Source organism: Rhinolophus hipposideros (assembly GCF_964194185.1).
Source record: "Rhinolophus hipposideros genome assembly, chromosome: 7".
Lineage (NCBI taxonomy): Eukaryota > Metazoa > Chordata > Mammalia > Chiroptera > Rhinolophidae > Rhinolophus > Rhinolophus hipposideros.
The window spans coordinates 54841993-54869409 of NC_138053.1; the positions used below are offsets into that span (position 1 = coordinate 54841993).

The window sequence follows — 27417 nt, forward strand, 5'->3', positions numbered from 1 at the left end:
ACTATAAATAGCTATTATCATATGACTGACTACATTCCCTATGGTTTATTTACATCCCCATGATTATATTGTAACTACCAACTTATACTTCTTAATCCCTTCACTTTTTCACCCTGTCCCCAATACCGCCTCCCATCACCCCAACAAATCTAGTACATATCTGACACCATACATAGTTATTACAATATTATTGACTATATTCCTTATGCTATACCTTACATCCCCATAACTACTTTGTAACAACCAATTTGTACTTCTTAATCTCTTCCACTTTTTTCACCCACATCCCCAACACCCCTCCCATCTATCAACTATCAAAATGTTTTCTGTATCTATGAGTTTGTTTCTGTTTTGTTTGTTTTGTTCTTTAGATTTCACATATAAGCGAAATCACATTACATCTGTCTTTCTCTGACATGCCACTCAGCACAATACCCTCTAGGTCTATCCATGCCGCTGCAGATGGCAAGAACACATTCCCTTCCATAGCCAAGCAATATTCCAGTATATAGATGTACCATTTCCTCTTTATCCATTCTTCCATTGATGGACACCCAGGCTGCCTCCACATCTTGGTCATTGTAAACAAGGCTGCAATGAACATATGAATGCACACGTCTCTTTAAAGTAGCATTTTGGGCTTCTTTGGATAAATACCCAGAAGTGGGATTACCGAGTCCTTCATTGTCTCTTATAGCCTTTGTTTTAAAGTCTTTTTGTCTGGTATAAGTATTGCTACTCCAACTTTTTTGTTTCCATTTTCATGAAATATCTTTTTCCATCATTTTGCTTTCTGTCTGTGTGTGTCTTTCAATCTGAAATGAGTCTCTTGTAGGCAGCATATGTAAGGGTTTTGTTTATTTATCTATTGAGCCCTCCTAAGTCTTTTGATTGGAGCATTTAATCCATTTACATTGAAAGTAATTTTTGATAGATATATAGCTATTGCCATTTTATTATTCATAATTTTGTGTTTTTTTCCCCATCTTAAAGAAGTCCCTCTAACATTCTTTATAATACGGGTTTAGTGGTCATGAACTCCTTTAGTTTTTTTCTTGTCTGGGAAGCTTTTTATCTGTCCTTTGATTTAAATGATAGCCTTGCTGGGTAGAGTATTCTTGGTTGTAGGTCCTTGCTTTTCATCATGTTGAATATTTTGTGCCAGTCCCTTCTGGCCTGCAGAGTTTCTGTTGAGAAAGCAGCAGACGGTCTCATGTGGGATCCCTTATAAGTTACTAGTTGCCTTTCTCTTGAAGCTTTTAGGATTCTCTCTTTTCCTTTAACCTTTGCCATTTTAATAATGATGTGTCTTGGTGTGGGCCTGTTGGGTTCATCTTGTTTGGGACTCTCTGTGCTTTCTGGACTTGTATGTCTATTTCCTTTACCAGATTAGGAAAATTTTCAGTCATTATTTCTTCAAATAGATTCTCAATTCCTTGCTCTCTCTCTTCTCTTTCTAGTACTACAATGGTGCAAATGTTGGTACACTTGCATGTTGGTACTAAGAGGTCTCTTAAACTATCCTCATTTTTTAAAATTCTTTTCTCATTTTGCTGTTCCAACTTAATTTTTTCTGCTACTTTATCTTTTAAATCACTGATTCAATGCTCTGCTTCATCTAGTCTGTTTGTGATACCTTCTAGTACATTCTTCATTTCAGTTATTGTATTTTTCACTTCTGACTGGTTCTTTTCTAATGGTTTCTATGTCCTTTTTTATGCTTGCCATCTCTTTGTTGACGTTTTCACTAAGTTCCTTGAGCATCTTTATAACCAGTTTTGAACTCTGTCTCTGGTAGGTTGCTTGCCTCCATTTCATTTAATTCTTTTTCTGGAAATATTTTCTGTTCTTTAATTTGGCATGCACTTCTTTGTTTCCTCATTTTGGCTGCCTCTCTTTGTTTCTATGTATTAGGCAGATCTGCTATGTCTCCCTGTCTTGGTGGGTAGCCTTATGTAGTAGGTTCCCTGTGGTGCCCTGGCACACTCTCCCTGATCACGTGCTCCAGGAGTGTCCCTTTTGTAGGTTGTGCGTGCCCTCCTGGTATAGTTGAGCCTTTATTGCTATTGGCATGTCAGTGGGTGGGATTGACCCTCAGGCTGATTGGCTGTGGGGTTTGGACACATCCACAGCTTATGGGCTGCTGTTTAGGGGATTTACCCTACTGAGTGGGATTTGCCCCAGTGAGCTCTGGTGCCTGTTGTGACCTCCCTTTGTGTGTGCCACTGTGGGGCTAATTGGGTGGTGTTCTGCTTTGGTCTGAAGCCAACCTTCAAGTATGTTGGTTTTGGGGCTTCTTGGGAGAGGCTCTCATGCAGGCCCAGGTCAACCACTGCCTATGACTGGTTGGGGGCTACCTGGTAGGAGCTACAAAGCAATCCATGCTTGTTCACTACCTGTGTTAAATCTGGAGGCACATGGGAGAGGCCACGCCGAGAACCAAGGACACCTGCCACTAGTACCAGGTAGCTCCACAAAAAGCCAGGACACCCTCAGGCCTGCTGCCACCTGCCAGCTCCGTTATGGTTGCTGAGTCACTGATAGAGCCTTGTGTGGTATTCAAATTGGGTGAGGTGGGGTCTCAGGTAGTCTCTAGAGTGGAAAGGGTTGTGGTTACCAGTTTAATGTAAATTCTGGTTTGGTGCCAGTGCTGAGCCTGGAACGACTCAACAGAAGTCTCAGAGCACACCAAGGCCAATTGCCACCCACCTGGGATCTGCCAGACTTGCGTAGTTTCCCAAGAAAGAGTGTAGTATGGGCAGGGCTGGCTGCTCATGAGAAAGTGCCTCAGGCATTGGGCAAGTTGGGTGGGACGGGGTTCTAGCAAAGTTCACCTGGCCAATCAGATTCAGATTTGCCTGGAAGCATAGGGGGTGGGCTTAACACAGGAAAGATGGCACCCGCCTGTCAGCTGCTTGGGAGGAGGATGCTTCACAGTGAAAATTGCACTGTCCTCCTTCCCTCGCTCTAAGCCACACACCTCAGTCTGCTCCCTGTATGTCTCTGCTGCACCCCCTGAGTCACCATCCATTCTCTGGAGCCCGAGGTGAGTGCTTGCAAGCGAGTGAGTCTGCGCGCACTGTTTAAATGAATGTCTAGGTTTCCCACAGCCTTCTCTCCCAGCTGGCCAGTCAGAATCCCCACTGCTTTTCACAGCCAGATAGTGTGGCGGTTTCTCTTCCCAGTACCAGTACTCTGGGCTGAGGAGTATGGTGCAAGGCCCGGGCTCTGGCTCTTCCAGGGGAACCTCTGTAGCTAAGATATCTCTCCTGATTCGCAACCGCCACACAGAGGTTTGGGTCCCGTTCATGTCTCTGCCCCTCCCACAAGTCTCAACATGGCTTCGTTTTTATATATTCAGTTAGTGGACTTCTGTTTGTCTAGACATCAGGTGGTTTTCCAGGTCAATTGTTCTGTAATTTCGTTGTAATTTTAATGTGTTCATGGAAGGACGCAGGCACAGTATTTATCTACTTCGCCATCTTGGATCTCCTGTCTTTTCATTTTCTTAATGGTACTTCCCCAAGAATATAAATTTTTAATTTTGGTGAAGTCCAATTTAATAAATTTTTCTCTTATGGTTTGTGTTTGTTGTGTCCTATCTAAGAAACCTTTGCTTACTTCAAGGTTGCAAAGACTTATTACTCTTATGTTTTATTCTAGTTTTATAGTTGTCACTCTTAAATCTATGATCCATTTTGAGTTAATTTTTGCATATCATGGGAGTTTAGGGTTGAGATTCATTGTTTGCCTGGGGATAGTAAATTGTTTCAGCACCATTTGTTGAAAAGATTATACTTTACCCATCGAATTGCCATGGCACCTTTTCAAAAAAATATGTTTGCCATCTATGTATGGGCCTGTGCCTGGACTCTCCACTGCTCTATTTGGTACATCGTTCCACTGATATTAGCGTGTCTTACCTTTATAGTATGTCTTGAAATAAGACAGTGTAAATCCTCCAGCTGTGTTCTTCTTTTTCAAAATTGTTCCGGTTCATCTAGGTTCTTTCTATTTCTGTATAAATTACAGAATCAGCTTGTCAATTTCTACAAAAAAGGAAAAAAAGCCTGCTGGGAGTTTGATAGGAATTGCATTGAGTCCATATATTAATTTGGGATTTGGGGAGAATTCACACCTTAACATTAAATTGAGTCTTGCAATATTGAGTGTGGCATATCCCTCTATTTATTTAGGTCTTGAATTTTTTTCAGCAATGTTTTCTAGATTTCAGTGTAAAGCTATTTCATATGTGTTGTTATTTTTTATATCTGCCTCCTTTTACTTACTCTTCAATGCTTTCAGGTAGTGAGTTTTAAATATTTGGTCTGGAGTTTATAGTTATTTGCAGAAGAGTTGATTTAATAGGAGCTCCTCAGACATTGCTGGAAGTGGAAACTGTCCTCATGGGAGATGTTTAGTTTCTACAAGAATTCAAAGAGGATCTCAGAAGAGAAATGATGTTAATCTTTTTTTACAGATCATGTAATAACTCACACACACGTGTATCTCTACAGTGGCTCTTCCTGTTAGTTTTTAAAGACTGCCTTACATTTACACAAGTTAATTTTCTCTCAGAGGTCATTTGCCAGGGTGCCTTGCCTACTTGCAGAAAAATGCCCACAGAGTCCTCCCACAGGCTAGGGTTGGGTAGGCAGAGCCAGCTTTCTAGAACAGCAGTCCTTTAAAATTGTGTCCCCAGAGGTAAATGCAGACCTAAAAGCTACCTCTCCTACGTGCTGGGCTGTACCCTCTAGTGACTGCCCGGCTCCCCAGGAAGTCTGTCTCTGGGCACATTTTTGCTGCCTGGTAATTGGTTCACCCTGTCGGCAGAAGCATCCAAATTTACTCCAAGTGGCAGGAATTCAAAACAGCTCTCCTCCTCAAGGAATATTATCAGCCATCACAGACATCAGAGAGGGAAAGAAAGTTCAAAGCTAATAGAGCTAATAGAACCACTCTCTGGCAGCTCATGTTCTTCTCAGAGCCCTGTATGCAGCTTTGAGACTGGTTCTGATATACAATATTATTAGATTGGAAAGAACCCACTCAGTATGCCCTATTGACATCTTTCCACCCACACTGAACAATGTAACACTTCCTTCTCCCAACCTTCTCCCCACTTCTGCTATATGAGTATTACTTGGTTTTTTTAAAGGTCAGGCCTCAGGAGATACACTGAGGGATGTCATCCCCGTTCCCAACGTGTAACCCCCAGTCCTCCCATCCCTCAACAAAGGAAAGGTCAATCATGATTTATTCTTTGAAGCACGTGGCCACAGGCTAAACAAATGGGGGCTCTATTGGAAAAGAAGAAGGAGGAAGAATTTTTGAGCAGACAGTCAACAGCATCAACTTCACCTGGATGTTCTTTATTAAACGTATTTTGATATGAATATTTTTTTAAAGTCTCTTTTAGCAACAGCACCGTAAATTTCATAATCCACTTATTTTTGCTTGACTACACATAGTGATCATGTGGGGAGCTTTAGAAAATGCTGATGTCTGGGCCCCTCCTCCAGGGATTTTGGTTTAATTGGTCTGGAGCACAGCCTGGGCACTGAGCTTTGTATATGCTCTGCAGGACATTCTAAAAACAGGACAATTTGAGAACCATCATCATAGTCCATCATTGTTTTATACATTCCACCGAGAAAAGAGAACCAGAAATGTAGTTGCAATTAAAAGCTAATGTCAATAACTCCAGACTGTCAATAACTGGTGTTTGGATTTTTTTGGTTTGTTTGTTTTTTTACCTTCTGTAATGGACATAGCCTGCTGTGTGTACAAACAAGTTTAGAACTCAATGTAGCTGTTCAGAAGAATCGTCTACGCTCTCCCTACCCACCAACCCTTCCAACCTAACTAGCACTAATTCATAGAAAACCTACACCACTCTCTAGATATCTCCCTCATTCTGACCTTGGAATTGTCCAAGAAGACTTCTATACATTACTCAGTCAAAAGGGCCAGTCCTGATTCTAAATATCCCATGGAGAAAGAAATGTGGAATTTATTCACTCCTCTAGCAGATCCTCCATTTTTTCCTGCCATTCTGTTACTGCCACCTGACACCCCTTAAAGTAGGTGTTCATGTACTGTCTGCTACATGGATGCTTTTGCTGGAAGCAACAGCAATAGCTTTCAGCTATTATAAAAATAATAAAGTTACACATCACCACGTCACCAGGTACCCCCTACGTCTTTTTATTGACTCTTCTAAATCTAACTGAAAGAAAACATGAAAGGTCTTTTTTGTTGTTGTTTATTTGTTTTTACTTATGTTTTGTTAGCTGATTAGACCTTAAGCCAGAAAAACTTTCTTTAAAAATTGCTACTGATTTCTTTGCCTGTCTGGGACCCCAATGTCCCTTCTCAATTATCCAAACATAAGGTGAGTTGGTACCTAATACCCTAGATGGTAAAATGGCATTTATGACCTAAAAAAATAAGTTTACTGCTCATCCCAGTGGCCTTTGTTATACAGAGGTTTGTTAAAGTGTTATGCAGTGGTCCATAAAGAGTTAAAAAAATTATAGGGAGGGAGGTGAAGATGGCTTCTGGGAAGAGAGAGATAAACTCTCTTCTGTTTTGATGTTCATTGTGGTCCTGACTGAATTACACCAGCAAGAAAAGACATGGATTGCCCTCTTGGTGTAGCTCACAGGAGGGAGGAGAGTCTGGCTGGTGGCCTGTGCAAAGTACTAGGCCTGGATGTCCCTGTGAGCAGAGCTAGTCCAGTTCAGCATGAGATTGAGGCACGCTTGGACACCACATACCCAACTCCCCAGACATAAGGGGCTCAAAAAAAATGCTTATTTCAGAAGCCCCAGCAGGGGGCCCCCCCTAGTCCATTTCCAACCCTGAATGCAGCAATAGGAAGGGCAATGCAGTCCCCAATACAGCCTGCCAGAGAACCTTCTAGATCTACAGCCACTCTGAGCTCTTGAAATGTGACTTGTCTGAATAGACATATGTGCTCTAAGTGTGAAATGCACACTGGATTTTGAAGATTTCATATAAAAAAAGATTGTAAAATATTTTAATTTTTATATTGGCTGCATGTCAAAGTGATCATTTGTGTGTAGTAGGTTAAAAATACATTATTGAAATTAATTTCCTCTCAATATAGCTACTAAAATATGTTCAATGACATATTTGGCCTATATTTGTGGCTTGCATTGTTTTTCTCTTGGACAGCGTTGTTCTATATGATCCTGTTTTTACTGCTAGAGCCATTTGGAAGCAGGTATTATCAATTAGGATGCTTTTGTGTTCAAGTCACAGAAACCTCAACTCAAAGTGGTGTAAATAATAAAGAAATGTATCATTATCTTACAGAGAAAACAGTCAGAGGCTGGGAAGAACCGGGCTTGTTAACACACTGGCTCAGTTGTATCATTGGGACCTGGTGCTTCCCACTGTCCCACTCCACTTTCATCTGGCTCAGTTCAAGGTCAATATATATCTGTGGAAGTCCCAAAAGTCACATCAGACATTTTCAATGTCCAGGGGAAACAAAAGGGGAGTTGCCTTTCTTATCTCTCTTATTAGGAGTGGGGAAATCTTTTCCAGAAGTATTCCCTCTTGCTCTCATGTCTACTTGACTAGAGTTGAGTCACATAGTCCACGTAATTGGATACTGAATGGCTTGGAGTAATCTGAAGTGAGACATCTGTTAGGGAGAGAAGAACCAGGACTATGATAGGAAGAATAGCTATTTTAGATCAAATAACCCCTAATGTTCTTGGACAATTCAAGAAGAAGCAAGGTCTTGCAAAGGCCACTTGCAGATGCCACTATCCCAACTGATTTGATTAAGTTTGAAATACAAAAGAGATACTATTATTTTTGCATCCCCAGACTACTGAAGCTGAATAAATAAATAACTTTACATAAATAGACAGAGCAAAATCTCATACCTCAATGTGGGAAATGGAGAGAACACTATCTTAAGAGACTAGGATTTAATAATACCTTGCTGTGGTACCTATGAAGCTCAACTAACTCATCTGGGCTTCAGTAGGTTAACCTTTTCAATGAATGTCCAAAGATTTTGAGTCAAGATGGCAAAGTAATCACATGAATTCTTCTCCCTACTCTAATACAAACACATAGGAATGGTGATATCAATGGAATATAAAACTTTAAAAATACAAGTCATAATCAGAAACAAAAGGAAAAATCTCTTTTTATAATTGAAAAGAACAAATGTTTGGGAAGTTGAAGTCACCGGGCAGGTAGAAAGTAGGGTCTGTAAAAGTTCCTTTGGAAATGGAGGCCAAGTGAACTCCACAGAACAGTTTCCCTGAGGTTAGCAGGGAGCTGTGACAGCACCTCCGCCAGGGAACTGGGACTGAAGTAACTCTGCCTGACCACCCAGTGGTGGCTAGACATGTTTCACTTGCCAGAGAGAGGCAAGGACTGGAACGAGAGCCTTTGCCTTCAGAGACACTACACCACACTGCCCAACCTTTCTGTTCCAAGGATCTATGGCTGTTCAGTTCCCGGGTAGCCCTAGGATTCATGTCACTCTTAAGGTTAGCCTCCGGGACCTAGATTTTAACTAGGCCTGGGGTCTCGAGATTTCTTTGTTTGTATAATGCCTCTCCCCACACTGAGCATAGATTTCCAAAATGTCTGTTTGTCTGATAGTTTGTTTACTAATTATATACACAAGCTATCATATTAGTTCATTTTAAAACAAACACAAAATAAATTTTAAAAGAATGGAAAAAATGTAATAAACCATACTTTGAGGTTTCTGCTAATTATGATGGCCCCATTCTATCATGAGCCGATAATAGCTGATATTATTTGGGGTTTTTGTTATTGAAACTTATATTTTATTTATATTTCAAATAACCTTGATAGTGTTTAGTACTCTCAGTAGACTTCTTTGCAGATATGATTAGATTATCACTGTTTTTACTTTGTAATATGATTAAAGAAGTAGGAAAAATGTCAGCTCTGCCATTTTCTTGTTCTTTGCCTGAGCTTGCACTATCAATACTCTTTAATTTGCAATTTTTTGGTAGGAATCTTCTTAAGCCAATTGTCTAGCTTGTTAGTTGGCAAGATATAAGCTATATTCTGTTTCAATACACTGAAAGTCAGTGAAGAAATGATGGTATGAGGGTCAAATACTTCAGGGTGTGGAATTCCCATTTTTAGGATAACCCCAGCTCTGTTTGTGACCTGTGACCATCTTATGTATGGACCAACTGAGGGCACCAGAATCACTATATTAAATGTTGATAAATCTAAGTTCTTATGGGGGAGGATAAATATAAATAGCTTTAGAAGTTCTGCCCACCCTTCTTTAGGGAACAATGCATTGTATTTTTTCATTGGCTAACTCAAGTATATCATTGTTGAAGATCCTGGCAAGAGTATGAACATTTAGTATGAACATTTAGTATATATGAACATTTATAAAGTATTTATACTATCTTTAAAAATGGCCTCTCCACTTCTAACATATACGATTTCTATATGTTATCGCAGGTATCTTGCCCAGTTGCTGACAGATGCTTAAGAGAATTCAATTTTATCTCAGCAGAGGGCGTCCCTTCCTTCTAGGAATGTGACAAACCCTTAGCAATAAGAGGCTATCTTACGACCTGGGACCTATGAAAAGAGGTCATAAGAGCAGTCTCTGTGTCTGTGAGGGCTGAATGAAGCTCACTCATTATCCAACCTAATGTACTTATTTCTTGGGGAAGATGAAGTGCAGGGAACTGCTCAGAATTCCATAGTTAGCTGATGATTAAACATACCTGAATTCAGGCCTCCTATCCTTAGTGTACTTTTAAACAATAATAAGGCTGGCCCATTTCCATTTAATGTAATTACTGATACATTTGAATTTTAATCTATCATCTTATTTCATTATTTCAATATGTCCTACCTCTTCTATGATTCATTTTCTTTTGTTCTGACTTGTTATGGATTGACTAAGATTCATCATTTTTTCCCCTTTACTGTTTTGAAAGATTTACATTAATTATATCTTCTTTTAGTGATTAGCTTAAAAACTGTTTTTTCCTATTTATTATTTTATTTTTAACCTTGCATTGTTAACTTATTGAAATCAAATATAAATACTGATCTTTATTATTACCCTATACAATTCAGAAACATAAGAACAGTTTAACCCTCTTTACCCACATCCCAACTCATTTGCTATTGTTGTCAAAATTTTAAATTATACAGAGTTTTAAATTCCACAAGATACTTCTACTGTTTGTTTGTTTTTGGTTTTTGTTTTTGCTCTTTATTTCTTTCTGCATCTCAGACTTTCCATCTGGATCGTTTTACTTCAATCTGAAATTTATCTTTAAGAATTTCCCAAACTCTCTCATTTAAAAAAATGTCTTTATAGCAGAGATTTCCCAGTGAAGATGGCAGAAAAGGTAAATGCTGTGTTTGCCTCCTCTCATGACCACATCAAATTTACAACTAAACTATAGAACAACCATCATTGAAAATTGCCTGAAGTCTTGCTGAACCAAAGCTCTACAACTAAGGACTTACAGAAGAAGCCACTCAAGACTGGCAGGGGGGCAGAGACATGGAACAGACTAGTCCCACACCCACATGTGACCATTACAAATTAGGAAGGATATCTTGACTGCAGAGGTTCCCTACCCCCAGAAGAGCAAAGGGACCCAGTCACACACCAGGCACCCCGACCCAGGGTGCTAGTGCCAGGGAGAAAGGCCCTCATAAGTTTGGGTTGTGAAAACCAGTGGAGATTGTGGCTAAGTGAGATGGACGGCAGCTGCAGTCCGAGGTGCTCCTGTTTAAGGGTCCACATGTAGCTTTACTCATGGATAGACTTGCTCTGAGCTCCAGCAGTAAAGTAATAGCTCAAAAGGTGCCAGGGACATGTGGGAAAGAACTGAATTGGCTGGCTTCAGAGCAAGGGTTGGAGGGGCAGCGTACTCCCAGACCAAGAGCTGGTAGAAGCCATTGTTTTTTTGTTGACACAGGTGGCAACCATATCTGAGTTTCGTCAACCTGGCTAACACTGTTCCTGTGCCTTGACCTGGTGATTCTGGGACCCCGCCCCACCCAATATTCAGGTACACCCAAGCCACTTCCAGTGGCTTTTCCTCACAAATGGCCTGCCTTGGCTTATGATGCAGACTTTCCTAAAAATCTCTCAAAGGTTCACAAAACCCCCAAAAAGCAGCATCTGGCTTCAGCATGTCCTGTATTTCTAGCTGAGCAGCCCTAAGACCAGCACTAGCGGCAGTCAGCCTCAGTTCATGACTTGGCCTCTTGAGGTACTTCTAAGCCTAGTGTAGGTGTTGGTCATCTATGGATTGCTTTGTGGCTTATATCACATGGCCCTGGGCAGGGCACAGGATGTGGTTAAACTTGGCCTGTGGTGGTATCCTTACAAGGCAGCCTGGAGATGGCACGCCCAATAACCATCTTCAGGCCAAGCTGGATCATTACCTTGCTGTCTCCAAGGCCAACCCACCCAAAGGGCACACTGGGTAGGCACCATAGCCCTACTAAAGTGAATCCTGCTCTGTAGGTCAACCCCTTCACAACAACGCCTCCACTGTAGTCACAGCCACTCCTCACAACTAATCAGCCTAAGGGTCAATCCTTCCCACTGATATGCAAACAACAATCAAGACTCAACTACAACAGGAGGGCATACACAACCCACAGAAGGCACCTGGAGCTCCTGGCTCTGGTAACCAGGGAGACTGTGCCACTAGGCCCCACAGGACACCTACTACATGAGGACTCTACTAAAACCAGGAGACACAGCAGTCCTACCTAATACATTGAAACAAACACAGGAAGGCAGCCCAAATGGGGAGACAAAGAAACATATCCCAAATAAAGAGCAGAACAAAGTTCCAGAAAAAGAACTGAACAAAATGGAGGCAAGCAATGTATCAGACAAAGAGTTTTAAACACTGGTTATAAGCATGCTCAATGATCTAAGGGAGAACTTCAACAAAGAGATAGGAAACATAAACATAGAGGTAGAAAACATAAAAAAGAACCAGTCGGAAATAAAGAATATAATAGCTAAAATAAAGAATACAGTAGAGGGGGAAAAAAAAGAATACAGTAGAGGGAATCTACTGTCAATTAGATGAAGCAGAGGATCGAATCAGTGATGTAGAAGATAAGGTAGCAGAAAACACCCAATCATCAACAGCAAAAAATAAATAAATAAATCCGAAAGAATGAAGAGAGTTTAAGGGGACTCTAGGACAACATCCATCATACAAACATTCCCATTATAGGGGTACGAAAAGAAGAGAGAGAGCAAGAAATTGAAAACCTATTTGAAGAAATAATGACAGAAAACTTCCGTAACCTGGTGAAGGAAATGGAAATACAAGCCCAGGAAGCACAGAGAGTCCCAAACAAAATGAGCCCAAAGAGGTCCACACCAAAACACATAATTAAAACACCAAAGGTTAAAGACAAAGAGAGAATCTTAAAAGCAGCAAGAGAAAAGCAGTTAGTTATCTACAAGGGAGCTCCCAGAATACTGTCAGCTGGTTTCTCAACAGAAACTTTGCAGGCCAGGGGGGAGTGGTACAAAATATTCAAAGTGATGAAAATCAAGGACCTACAAGAGAGATTACTTTACCCAGCAAAGCTATCATTTAGAACCAAAGGACAGATAAAGACCTTATCAGGCAAGGAAAAGCTAAAGGATTCATCCCTGCCAAACCAATATTACAAGGAATCTTAGAGGGACTTGTTTAAGAAGAAGAAAAAGATCAACAATATGAATAATAAAATGGCAATAACTACTTATCTATCAATAATTATTTTCAATGTAAATGGATTGAATACTCCAATCAGAAGGAATAGTAGCTGAATGGATTAGAAAACAAGACCCTTACACATGCTGCCTACAAGAGACTCACTTCAGATTGAAAGACACGCACGGACTGAAAGTAAAGGGAAGGAAAAAGATATTTCATGAAAATGGAAACAAACAAAAAAAGCTTGGGGTAGCAAAACTTATACCAGACAAAATAGACTTTAAAACAAAGGCTATAACAAGAGACAAAGCAGGATCCAGTAATCCCACTTCTGGGTATTTTCCTGAAGAAACCCATAATGCTGTTTTGAGGGAATGTATGCATTTATATGTTCATTGCAGCATTGTTTGCAATAGCCAAGATATGGAGGCAACCTGGGTGTCCCTTAATGGATGAATAGATAAAGAAGAGCTGGTAGTTTATACAATGTAATTTATATAATGTAATATATACAATGTAATTACTCAGCCATAAAAAAGAAATGAAATCTTGCCATCTACAGCGTGAATGGACCTAGAAGGTATTGTGTTGAGTGTAGTAAGTCAGACAGAGAAAGACAAATGTCATATGATTCCACTTATAAGTGGAATTTAAAGAACAAAGTAAACAAACAAATAAAACAAACAAACTCATAGATACAGAGAACATTTTGATAGTTGCCAGATGGGAGGGTGGTTGGGGGTGGGTGAAAAAGGGATTAAATACAAATTGGTTGTTACACCGTAGTCATAGGGATGTAGTGTATAACATAAGGAATATAGTCAATAATATGATAATAACCATGTATAGTAAAGGTGGGTACTAGACTGGTCAGGGGGATCACTTCTTGCATTATATAAAGGTCTAACCACTATGCTGTACACCTGAAATTAATATAAAATAATATTAAATGTCAACTATAATTGAAAAATTTAAAAAGGGGGAAAATGGTGTAGGGGACTAAGAGGTTCAAATTTCCAGGTATAAAACAAATAAGTCATGGGTATGTAATATACAGCATAGGGAATATAGTCAATAATTTTTTGAGAGCAGGGTACCTTGTCAGATGGTCACTGGATTAATCACAGTGGTCACTTCTTTAGGTATATAAATGTTGAATAATCATGATGTACACCTGAAACTAAAATAAGATTGTGTGTTAGCTATATTTTAATAAAACTCTTAAATAAAATAAAAAATTAAAAATGAAGTCTTTATTCATATTTTTATTGATATATAATAAGATATATATAATATACAAATATTTACTGGGAATATAATTCTAAGCAGGCAATTGTTTTCTTCCAGCATATTGACAATATTATATTACTGTCTTCTGATGTCCATTAGTGATTTTTAGAAGTCAGCTATCAGTTTAACTTTATATCTTAGAAGGTAATATGTCCTTTTCCCTATGGCTGCTTTTAGCACATAGTATACATACTGTTCAGTTTCTTTGGGTTCTTAGGGTTTTACTATAATGTATCTGAGAGTGCTGTGGAGATATACTGTGCAGAATCTATGGATTGATTTCTTTCATTAGTTCTGAATATTCTCAGGTATTACATCTTAAAATATTACCTTTGGCTCTCCCTGTTCTTCAAACAAGAGTCTCTCTCTCTCTTCTTCAAACACAGCGAGGTGGTTTTATCATTTGTGGAATAATTCCATCAGACATTATCACCAGTACTTATGGGCCTATCTAAGTTGTCTATTGTTTCTGCTGGTTCTTGGCTCAATATGTTTTGTTTCCCTGTATGACTGATAATTTTTGACATTGTGGTAGACATATATTTTAAATATCATTTTTAACACTTATTTGATGCTTAGATTAAAGCATCTTATTCCAAAAGGAATTTTAATTTGCCTTAGCCAGACACCTGAGGTGTTACCAGGCCAGATCCATCTCAAACCAAGGTCAAGGCTTAAGGTTCCCTGAACCACCCAGATGACACAAAGCCAGAAGGAAATTCTTTGCAGGGATTGATTTATGCGTGATTCACCTTATCTGAAGCTATAACTCTTTGGGATCCCGGTTTAAAGTAGAGGTGGTTTATTAGAATCCCCACTCCTGGTGGGTTGCAGGTCTTACCTTTTGCCCATTGGACCCAGGAATTTGTTGAAAGTATAGCTCAGTTTTGCAGCAGTTTGTTTAGGATTAGCAATGTGCTTAAGGGCAAATCAGATTTGAATATCAGTCTTGTTCTCTGTGCTCTCCTCTTCTAGATTTTGGCTTTTAAATACCTCACTCCCTTGTTAACATTTTGATGCTTCCAAGGAGATTAAAAAAAAAAAATGTTTCACCTAGTTCTTTAGGTTTCCCTAGTGGGAGGGTTGGTCCAAATTTCCTAGTCACCAATTATTGGGAGTGGAAGTTACAATTTATTTATTCATCAGAAGAAAGGAAATTTTTTATAGTCTTCTTTTTCTACTTCATATTTATCAATTGTTAGTCCCTATAATGCACTTTACATGTGTCAAGGATATAATATATCCCACAGAACCAAAATTATTACGTAGCACTCATCAAATCCTTCTAAAGAACCCAATCTGGCATGATATGAAATAGTTTATAAAATAATTTTAAGTTATGACTACTTCTGGCTTTTGGGATTCAGAATGAATAAATTGTACTCCATCAACTCATAAAAATATAATGGCAGATCCAGTGATCCACATATAACACACATACACAATAGCATACTCTACTAAGGGCATGTGCTCTTCCCACTGAATGAAAATCTCTTTCCCTACCTTTGGCTCTTTCAGATGTTTTCTCTATCCTCCCCTTCTCATTGAGGCCTTCCCTAAATATCCTATTTGAAATTGCAAACTCCCCTCATTCCCACATTTCTTAATCTCTTCCTGTCCTTCTCTTTTCTCCATCATCGTACATACTATATATTTTGTATTCTGGCTCTATTTATCATTGCCTTTCCAATCTTGATAAATCTTCTTAACCTCTCAATTCCTTGTTTTCCCTAAATGTAAAATAGGATTAAGAAAATTATCCTACTGTTCTTCATGTGGATGTTTCACAGATAAGTGTGGTGATAGATCAGAAAGTGATTCTAAAAAAAAAAAAATTATTATTTTTTTAAATAGAACCAACTGAAAATTCTAAACTGAAAATTACAGTATCTAAAAATCTTTATTGGTTAGGTTTAATAGTAAAACAGAGAGAACAGGAAAAAGAAATCAGTGAACTTTAAAATAATAGTTCAATATAAATGATCCAACATTAAGAACAGAGAGAAGAGAGATTGAGAAAAATGAGTGGATCCTCAGAAACCTGTGGATAATATCAAAAGGCCTAATATACTTGTATGTGCAATTGAAGTCACTAAAGAAGAGAGAAAAATGGGGCAGGAAGAATATTTGAAAAAGAATAGCTAAAATTTGGAGAAAGAGTTAAATTTATAGATTTAGGAAGGAGAGCACACCCCACACAGACTAAATTTAAACACACACACACACACACACACACACACACATACACACATACACATAAGCCAGGCATATCAGAGTCAAATTGCTGAAAAATCAAAGTTAAGGAGAAAAATCTTGAAAGAATCCAAAGGATTTTGTTACAGACTCATTTCACAGCAAATAAAATACTGCAGCCAAAGTTTAGTGAATTGGAAGTATTGGGGGACATTTTTCAGTGGAGGAGAAATTGCTGCTTTTCACTACATAGCACAGCCTGTATGTGAAAACCTCATTGAGGAGGGGCAGGTACGATGGAGGTGGGTGGCTGGAGAGGAGGTTAGCAGCCCTTCATTTCCACATAGGTTGGGCAAGTTCTAGAAGAGACAGGTACTGTGGGCCCTCTGGAACACAGGAAAGATTTTGATACAAATAACTCTAAAATCAGGGAAAAGAGAGAAGTGAGATCCTCATGGTAAACTTGCAAATGACCTGATGAGAAAGTCTAGTGCTTGTTGGAGCCTGGGGATTTTTTGAAGTGGATTAGAGGAAAGAAGTTTCGGGGAAATTGGTAAGACCCAGAAGATTTTGATTATTTGATAGCATTTGTTTCCTCAGCGTGATTATCTTCCTTCATTTCACATTGTAGTCTAACTCTTCTCAGAGTGGGGAGGCCTGTGCTTTGAGCAAGTGCTTTGAAAAGTAAGAAGGCAGATTCCCTTCCCTTTCCCAAAGAAATTGCAGCGTTCTGGAGGTAGCTATAGAGAAATCAGTTTTCCGGGGCAGAGTTCTGGCCCTGTTTTGGCAAATGTGGGCTCTTTAGTTCGTGGAGAATAATTTTCACGATTGAAAACAAACGAATAAAACCCCAAATACAACCCAAATTTTGCTACTTGTTGTAAATATATTTTCCACACTAGACTGGAAATAAGATCGTGGTGTTTTTGTTTGTGATGTAAGCCTCTTTTCCTCTTTTTGTTCCCCTTCCCTGCCCACTCCCCCTCCATTCCTCACATCTTTATGCTTTAGGACCGTTGTCCCCAAGGGAAGGGAGGCTGGAGGCTGGTTGCCTGATGTGGAAGCCAGAGCCCAGTGTCAGGCCCTCCACTGGATCTGACAGAGAAAGGTACAAAGGCCTGTGGCATCTCGGCAAGTCTTCAGGCCCGTCTGTGACTCTTCCTGTAACCAAAGGCCTTTTCCTGTGTTTGAACTCTGCCACCAATGGCTGTCCTACCAAAGGTAAACAGCAGCAGTCTAAGCAAACGGCTCTTTTTCCAAAAGAAAGCTTTTAACTTTTCTTTTGGAGGAGGCAGGAGGGGGTTGTTTGAGAACCGGGTGGAGGAGGAGAGGGAGGAGGTGAGAGCAGAGGAAACACAAGTGACCCTGAGTTCTGTTCTGCCCCGTGTGGCTTTTCTTTCTTTCTTCTTTTTGTTATTTCTTTTCACCTCCCTCATTATTTTTGGCTGGCTCCTTTGTGCAGGCCGCCTTCTATTCACGGACAGCTGCTTTGAACATCAGTCACATCAGGTCATTTGCCAAGCTGTGCGCCTCAGGTCGCATCGCTCTGAAGCCTCTGGTTTGTCAGCTTCAAAGTGCCTCGCAAATGGCGACTTGCCTCCTTTGGGTGAATATTAAAAGAAGCAGAAGCCTGGACAGCTCATGACACTTCTGGAATTAAGGCTGGAAGCTTCTATCATTTCGCAGAAGAAGAAAACAGCAGTGAAGAAGAGCTGTGAAGCCTGCTACCAGGCCTAATGGCCAGTAAGTGGAAGGACAGGGGGCCGGGTCTGCTCGCGCCTCGTCCCAAAGGGGTCTTCCTGGTCCTCACATTTCTTTCTTTCTTTCTTTCTTTATTAGTTGGTTGGTTGGTTTTGAGATTTTTATTAAATATAGCTAACGTACAATATTATATTAGTTTCAGGGGTACACTGTAATTTAACATTTATATACCCAAAGACGTGACCACCATGATTAGTCCAGGAACCATCTGATACCGTACCGCGTTATCACAATATTATTGACTATATTCCCCACGCTGTACATTACATCCCGTGATAAATACATCCCGTGGCTTATTTGTTTCATACCTGGAAGCTTGAACCTCTTATTTCCCTTCACCTCCCCCCTTTTAAATTTTTACAGTTGACATTCAATATTATTTTATATGAATTTCAGGTGTATAGCATAGTAGTTAGACATTTATATAGTTTAAAAAGTGATCCCCCTGACTACTTCGAGCAGACGTGTGCACCCATATGTTCATTGCAGCCTTGTTCACAATGGCCAAGGTGTGGAGGCAGCCTGGGTGTCCATCGATGGAAGAACGGATAAAGAGGAAATGGTACATCTATATACTGGAATATTGCTCGACTGTGGAAGGGAATGTGTTCTTGCCCTCTGTGGTGGCGTGGATGGACCTAGAGTATTGTGCTGAGTGGAGTATCTTTGACAGAAAAAGACAGATGCATTATGATTTCGCTTAAATGTGGAATCTAAAGAAAATAAACAAATCAGAAACAAACTCATAGTTACAGAGAACATTTTGATGGTTGCCAGATGGTAGGGGACTTGGGAAATAGGTGAAAAAAGGGAAGGGATTAAGAAGTACAAATTAGTTGTTACAAAGTAGTCATGGGGATGTAGGGTATAGCATAAGGAACACAGTCAATAATATTGTAATAAATTATGTACGGTGTCAGATGGGTACTAGATTTATTTGGGTGATAGATGGGAGGGGGTTGGGAGCAGAGTAAAAAAGGTGAAGGGAGTAAGAAGTACAAATTGGTAGTTATAAAATAGTCATGGGGATGTAAAGCATAGGGAATATAGTCAATAATATGGTAATAACTATTGTGCCATGTGGGTACTAGGCTGTTCCTTACATTTAAAACTGTTTCTCAAGGAGTCTTAGCCTCCTCTAAGATACCTCAGAGATGATGACATTTGAGAGTGCATGGGGGAAGGGAAGGGAAAGGAAAATGCCCAGTGGGTGATAACTTCACCCTCCTTCTCCAAAGGAGCCTGTGGGGATGGCGTCCCAGAGAGCAGTTTCCAGGCTCTTGGCCTCACGTAGAAAGGTGCTGGTTCAGTTATTAGATGACCATCAGCTGTAATCAGATGGCCGTCAGCTGTAACTAGTTGGCCATCAGCTTTAACCAGTTAGCCATTAGCCACGAATATAACTGCCGTGGCCACGGTGGCAAGGGGGTTGGCAGAGAAGCGAATGACGGAGTGCTGCTAGCAAGTGTGGTTAGCAAGTCTATTGTGGATTGCGGGTCCTGTTGATCCTACTTCCTGTGTCACGCCCGGCCGCCAGCGAGAATATAGTGGTATGACTCCCCTATCTATAGCTCCGTGGGTGTTCCTTTTTGGCCTCACCATGTCCTGCGTTCTTGTGCGGGGAGTGGGAGCTGAGACCCCGCATGACAGAGCCTCTTCTCTTTGGTTTTATTCATCCAGTCAGTCACTCATTAATTCATTCCACAAATGTCTGTTGAGCAACTCCCGCGTGCTAGGAGACTTCCAGACATAGGAGATACAGCAACGAACCAGCAAAGTCTGGGTTCCTGTGAAACATACATTCTGTTGTCTGTATTAGTTTCTAAGTAAGATTAGATTATTTTTTGATGAAAGGTTTTTGTTAATTTTTTTCTTTTAAATACCAGTATCTTTCCAATATGTAGATTTTAGTGGATTACTCATCAAATACAACGCCAAGAAGATTTTACCACCACATAAAGTAAATCAACTACTCATCTTCTGACCTCTGACCATTTAAAATCTATCAAGAAAAGATACCTACAAAGAAAACTTGCCCCAGATAGCATCACCTTCACTCACTGACAAATGTGGGAGAACAATAAGAAACAAATTGATAATATAGGTGATGAGCTGAGCTCATAGTCGGTTATATCCATGCCAGAGGTCACTAGTACATTCTCCTCTCAGGTATTCCATGTAGGAGAGGATAGGTGTGGGAACACTCTAAAGGTGACCCCCTTTGTATGGTGTTGGTGTGGAAGCAGATGTAGCAGTTAGCAGCCTTGTTGAGTTTCAGGGTCAAACCGTGATTGCTACCAGCAACTATTACCACCTGGGTTTTGTGATTTGAAAAGTTAAGGTCAAAAATTGTAAATTAGCACCTACCCCAGTATTAATTATCTTTGGACTATAACAAATTACCCCAAAACCTAGTGGCTTAAGAAAATAAACCCAAAATTTATTATCTCACAGTTTCTGGGAGTCAGGAATTCAGGAACAGCTTAGTGAGATGGTTTGGTTCACGGTCTCTCCTGAGGTTGCCGTTAGAATGTGGCTGGGCCTGCAGTCGTCTGAAGGCCTGACCGAGCTAGATGATTTATTGCCAAGATGGTGCACTCACAAGGCTGTTATAGAAGACCTTAGTTTCTCTCCATGTGGCCCTTTCTATAGGTTACTTAAGTCTCCTCATGCCATGGCAGCTAATTTTCCCCAGAGCAAGCCATTGGAGAGAGTGCTCGAGGAGGAAACCTCAAAGCCTTTTGTGACCTGGTCTCCTCAGCCACTCCCCATCACTTCTACTTTATTCTGCTTTTAGCAACAAATCACTAAGTCTAAGTGATTAGGTTTCAAGGGGTGGGGAATTGGGCTCTATCTCTCAAAGAGAAGAATATCAAAGAATTTAAAAGATGTAGACATATTTTAAAAACGTCAAGCTTATGTTTCCTTTGCATGTAAAATTTATTTTTTCTTGTAGAATCTTAAAACAAATCACATTTCACCTGATAATAGTGCACTATATGTTTTAAAAACAAAGCCACCATGCCATTATCCTACCCACCTCAAATTAATAATAATTCCTTAATATCTTTTAAAAAGTCTTTTTTTATTCTAATATTTTAAAATCAAGAAATTCCACATAAAAATCCAGATTTCTGTCTTATTTTTTAAACTAAGATGATCCAGTCACATGGCCTATGTTCTCACATGATCACAAACCACATTAAATGGGACACAGACTCTTCAGTTTGCCATGCTCTCCACCACATCCTCTTGTATCACACATGGAACACTGATTTGTGTTACCTGCTTGGTCCACGTGTAAAGAGATGGAAAGGTGTGGCAATGTGGTTGAGGAAGAGAAAGGCCTGAGCCCCAGTGTGAGTTGTATGTCAAAAGATCAGGAAATGAGACATGTCCTGGGTTGCCCGAGAGTAGCAGCAACCTTGGATCTCACATATGTAGGGCTATAGAGATGACAAGGCTAACTGTAGAGATCTGGGCATCAGTCAGTATGGTCTTGGGTGATTTGATGGATTCCTATGACAGAACTTGGCACTGGGAGGGGGAAGGTGGGTGGGGAGGGGTAGAGCCAAGAGCAGAACCAGCCATGTCTAGGGCCCATGGGTCAACCCACATGGATCAAGACTCCAGGCTATTTTCCTTGGACCCTGGAAGTCCTGGGTCTGGTAGAACCTAAGGAGGGAGGTGAGAGCCATGAACAATAAAGCCATAGAACACTTAGCCAGGTTTATCAAGGAGGGGGACCACTAATCATATTTAATTTTAAGTATAAAATAAAGTTGTTTCTTGTCCGTTTTGTGCCACAGACACATATGATCTTAGGATGCTTGGAGAGAACCTGTAAGTAGAAGAAAAGGCCACTCTGAAGGAAGGCTGTGAAAAGATGAGCTCTACTGAACTATGAAAGAGAATACTGGATGAGAACGCTTGCTCACTTCTGGCCTGGTAATAAACCCACAGTTGCTTTTTAATACAACTACTGCCATTTTCCAACTTAAAAATGCTTATTTGCTTGTATCAGATATTTGGAGCTCAGAATGCATTTTCCTGTAGAATCCACATGTTCCTCAGTGATTGAGTCCACAGGCCAGTTCTTAGAACTCATACTGGCCTTAACTCAATCATAACACTACCAATTTACCACATATAACAGACTTCTCTTAGGAAACTTCTGCCTGGGTTCTAACATGGAATGCCTAGAGTACACTGTCTTCAACCTTAGTAGTTCAAACACCAAGTTCTACTGCATCTCTCAAACTCATTACTCCTGGGCCAGCTTTGAAGATGTCCCTAGCTTTTCAGTAATAGCACTGGGTATGTGATAAGGTAAATGAACCCTGCTGGGTGAAAGTTAAGAAATTTAGGCGTAGGGATACACCTTAGGACAGTGACAGCAAGGCAAGCAGATCGGGATGCCGGGCTGGGACAAAGGCAGGGAGGTACTCAGCTTTAGAGGCTCTGGAAACTGGAGGGGCTGGGGCCATGGGGGAAGGGGTGGCCATTCAAAAGTAGGAATTTTCATAAGCCAGCTGTTTGTGTGCCAGGAACTGCCTGTGTTCATTCTCCACCAGACTCTTGCACTACATCATATCAGCTAGCCCTCAGACTGTATCTTCCCATGACCTCTCTAGGTACTGACATGTCCAGAATCCCAGCATATTTAGAAGAGTGTCTGCCACATGCTAAGTATATGAAAGATGTTAGCGATTCTTCTCCGTATTCTTCTTTACTCCTAATAGTATATTGTTGTCATCCCCAATTGTCAAATGAGGAAACTAGATGCATAAAAGAGACTTTCTTCAATAACTTGTTTAAATGAATCCTTCATGTCCACTTTTTATGCTAAAAAAAAAAAGCCAAAAAGAAAGAAAGAAATGAATGTTCTCACATTTTGAGAGTTTAGACTTGGAGGATATTGGGGTTTGGCAAGACAAAGAGAATAAATCAAAGAAACAAAGGAAGTGTCAAAGCAGTTTCAGGCCCGAGGCTTGGCCCTCTCTTCTGCACATTAATATAATGAAACTCAGCCTGTCCATGAGAAGCCCAGAGGAGGGAGAAGAGACCTGCTTTCCACAGAATCTGGAAGGGGGATGGAGAGCTGATGGCTGTGGCTCACAGCACCCCTGAGGAACTAGCATCTCCAGGTGGCAGCAGGAAGTGAGAACAGTGGCTCCCACCTCCTTCCAAAGCTCCCCAGGAACTCTGCCAGTATCTCCAAGGGCATCACCGTGTCCTCAAACAGAATCCATTTGAATTTTTAAAAATTCATGTATACCATGCATCCCATGTAAGAGGAAATTGTTGCTGAAGGAAATCAAACAAAAAGGTTATGAATCACTGGAGTGGACAATCTTTCTGGAGAGAAGTGAATCCTGCATTGGACTTTTAAAAAGATATCTGGCAGGAACAGGAATATTCCTGGCAGCCCATTAGAAATGACCCTGAACTAGAAACAACCCAAATGTCCATCTTCAGTAGAGTGGATACATAAATTGTGGAATAGTCACAGAATAAAATACTCTCCAGCAACAAGAGTGAATGAACCACAACTACATTCAACAATAGAGGTGAATTTCGCAAATATAATACTGAGACAAAGAAACCCAAAACAAAAAGTACAACCCTGTTCCACGTGTTATATAAATCCAAACCAGGTAACATGTGTTTAGGTCAGGTGTGGGAGTTAGGACCCTGTGATTCTTTAGGGGAAGTAGTAGCTAGAGGGTCACAGGTCTTCTGTGTTTTTTGTTTTTTGTTTCTGTTACTCAGATGTGTTCATTTTGTGAAAGTCCACTGATGTGTACACTTATTTTGTATACACTGTTCTGAACATATGCTGTATTTCAATCCATCATTCACTCTATTACTCTCCATGATCAGGGTTCAAGTTAGTCCTGGGTGAACAGATGGCCCTAGATTTCTGGATAATCGCAAGCTGGAGGAGTACCAGTTAGGATGCTTCAGAAGTGGGAAGCCATTTTGAGTAGAGCTTATATTTCTTTGGTTCTGAGTCTTGGATCACTGTTTTGGTTTCACTAAATTTTAACCTTGGTTTTTCTCCTTGTCCCAGAGTGTTACAGCGCTCTCTCTCTACTCAAACGACCTCTAATAGCCAATGCATGGTGTAGCTCACCTGCTGGGTCAGAGGCATGGCTATATTCCACTTCCACACATGCGTTTCCTCAGTTGTCTGCAGTACAAACATCCATTCCCTTCACTTTCAGTCAGAATCTGAATAAGCCATGAGATAGCTGGAGAGTAAGCTTCACCAGCGTGAGCGACCTGATGAGAAATCTCTCCTGGGAAACCTCATTGGAGGGACTTGTGCATTTTAGCTCCAGACACCTAGTGGGTGATTTGACAAGTATTAGAGGATGACTTTTCATGTGATTGGCAGAGCAGGGAAAGAAGGAGAAGCCTGTTTACAGTGAGCTGTATGAATGGAACAGCTTGGCACAGGCAGCATTGAGAACCCCTTTTGAAAAACTGTGGCTGACATTCTACGACCCATGCTGCTTCCCAGTAGTATTCTGAAAACAAGAGAAATCGCCGTGCAGTGTTTCCAGAGGTGATGTCGCCAGATCCCGACCAGACGCCACTCCATTACATCAGCTGCACAATTCAGATGGCACATGTCCCTGTCCAGACTGTCTCTGGGCGGGTCAGCTGGCTGGGAGAAAACAACACGCCTCAACGTGACAGTCCCCACATTCTGCAGACTTAAAAGGGAAATCCTCTGGAATCTGACTGGGCTCCTGGGGCTCAGCCTGGCCTTGCCCTGAGGCTGCATGAGGAATAAAAACATGGAAAGGGCTGCGTGTGGCTGTCACTGATTCTCCAGGTGTGCAGAGACTTTTCAGGCCTGGCAGGATTTTGTAGCCCGAGTGTGTTTGTTCCTTCATAGCCCCTCATTGCCTCTGCTGGAGATGCCACAGAACCTAGGGCAGCCTTTCCCTCCTTCTCCTTCCATACCCTCCCCCCACTCCCACCTACTTCCACTTTTTATGGTACATTTCAGCAGAATTTACCTGAATTTGCTTCACTGCCCTCACAATTACTTAAAGGGTTGCCTTACAGTTGCTACTTCTTTAAAAGAGTCACTTTCTGTTCCTTCCCCACTGCATTCTCTCATGCTCTTCTTTTTCTTTCTTAGATTTTCATTTTCATCTTCCTTCCCATTTCTACAGCGGCAGGATGTAGAGGAAGGCCAGCAGAGGGCAAAGAGCCCTAGAGCTGAACCGGGAGATAGATGAACACTTTGGTTTTTGCCGCTGAGGTGTGTGAGCTTGGGCAAACAGTACAGACTCTTTCTTCTCTGGGCATCAGTTTTGTCCTCTGTAGATGGGGTTGGGTCACCCATGCCAGAAACCCATGTGTTGTGTCAGTATTGGTGCCATGGGGAATGCGGAGAGTAAGTCTCTGTCCTGGGTCTTGCAAACCTACCGAATCACAGTATCTTATGTTCTCTCTGATACACATATGAGAGATAGATGATGATGATGATGATGATGATGATGGATAGATAGATAGATGATAGATAGATAGATAGATAGATAGATAGATAGATAGATAGATAGATAGAGGATAATAATGGCAGAAGAAAACTGTTGGGATTAAAGAATAATCTTATAGGCCATACAACCAATAACAGTGTTACAGAGAGACTTAATCAGAATGGCTTTCCCTGACATTACTTTAATTACTTTTGTGGTTAGGTATAAACCTCCACCACCAACCCCCTCCCCCTTTTTTAACCATTGAATGAAATAGGAACTACCTTAAAACTGCTTTGTCTTTTGCTTCCACAAAGGCCCACACAACTGCTGGTTCCTGTTCGTGGTGAAAATGGTCTTAACCAGATGAATGAAAGGCACAAGACGCACAACACAAACCAGAGAATTTTAAGCCAAGCTTATTCCTAAGTACGTAACCCTAAATGGAACTCATGCCTGCCCATTGAACTCCCAAGCACCCCTAACTTGGTAAAGGATAGGCCCTGCATTTTCTCTCTCCTAATATTCAGCCTCCTCATCCCTTTTTAAAAATTGTGGCCTACTGATCTGAGACTTATGATGCTTAACAGTATGTTGTCATTCCAAGAAGCATTAGGGATGTAAAAGATCGGACAATAGATACAACACTTCTGAGAAAACTATGTTCAGCAGCAGTGTAGTAAGTTGCTTTTTAAATTTTTTTTATCCTCTGCAAAGAGGGAAGCTTGGTTTGGTCCATGGCATAAAGCTCAGTGAGCAGTGCATAAATGTGCTCTTTGATCCTGGAAGAAATCTAAGGATGTAAAGTCAAGCTGAAGAATTGTAGCAGTGCTGGGATTTCCAAAGGCCTAGAAAGAGCCAAGCGTCCTGGCTGACTGGCCGTCTTCTACTCTTACAGGCCGTAGGTTTGCCTCAGTTAGCACAACAGACCAAACTTGCCTTTGCTCAGAGTCGATACAACTGATTTGTTCCCTTTTGGCTGTGTCAGTTCTGCAAACCAGATACTAGAGACTGCAAGCTCAGGAGAGCCTGTCTTTCTGGAACACCATTTGTTTGGACAGGCCAGGCCAGTAAGGCTTTTCATCTCGTTAAAGCTCCCAGGGCAGAGAGCATTTTTGAGGAATTCCTTTTTTCAAAGATTTTTTTTTTTTTTTTTTTGCCCCTTCCAACATTTTGTTTAAGAGAAAATGAGATGTCTATCTTCTGTTTCCTTATTTTTTTTCAGGAAAGCAAAGGGTTGTTGACTTCCTCTCTCTCCCCTCCCTTCCTTCCTTCTTCCCGAAGGTACTCATCTGAGAAAAAAAGAGAACGAAGTATTGTTCCTGTTCTCTTTCTTAAGTCATCTGAAACACTGTCCCTGCGAGTTCCTTAAGTTCCCTGCAATCTGTACACAAGAGAAGGAGGGAGAGAGGGAGACAGACAGAGAGCAAGGGATCAGGTAAAGCAGTGGGGCTGCTGCAGCCACTCAGACTCAGGAGCTGGTAAGTTACTCATGCAATTGTTTCTACTTCCATTTCAATGTCCCTGGGATGGATACTGCCCTGGGCATCTTCAACAGAAAGTGCCTAACTGGGTATAATCCTTAATCAAAGGGTATGACTGATGGAGGACCCAGAATTTAAGCTTATACTTTTTTTAAAAAAAGAGAATACTTATGATTTTGCAGAGCTGAGGCTTGCAGAACTAGAAATAGAATTGCATTGGAGTTAAGGAGGATATTGTGTTAAATCTGAATGTCATAGATAACAGCTGGCTTAACCAGGAGCCACTAAAGTGTGTGATGTGTCTCATTGGCGAATTCAGCTCTTCCTCAGTGCTGTCTTGGGAACCTTATCAGGGTGTCCACTAAGAATTGCGTTTTGCTCCGCAGCTTTGGTTACCTGTTGTCGAGATTAAGGTGCCCTTCTCTTGTTCTTTTCTTTCCA

The 27417-nt window shown here is 40.8% G+C and overlaps 1 protein-coding gene across 2 annotated transcripts in view; it reads left to right on the top strand.

Moving 5' to 3' along the window:
* ZNF366 (zinc finger protein 366) overlaps positions 1 to 27417 on the top strand; it is a 129007-nt gene that overhangs the window by 35192 nt on the left and 66398 nt on the right. Inside the window, exons 3-5 of one of the 2 annotated variants that reach the window (XM_081054553.1) lie at positions 17247 to 17456; positions 17698 to 17978; positions 21806 to 21944. In XM_081054553.1, coding sequence (XP_080910679.1) covers positions 21917 to 21944 — 28 coding nt within the window. In that variant the 5' untranslated portion in view covers positions 17247 to 17456; positions 17698 to 17978; positions 21806 to 21916. Of the gene's footprint in view, positions 1 to 17246; positions 17457 to 17697; positions 17979 to 21805; positions 21945 to 26782; positions 26974 to 27417 lie in introns of those variants that run through there. The other variant, XM_081054554.1, reaches the window with a different exon arrangement.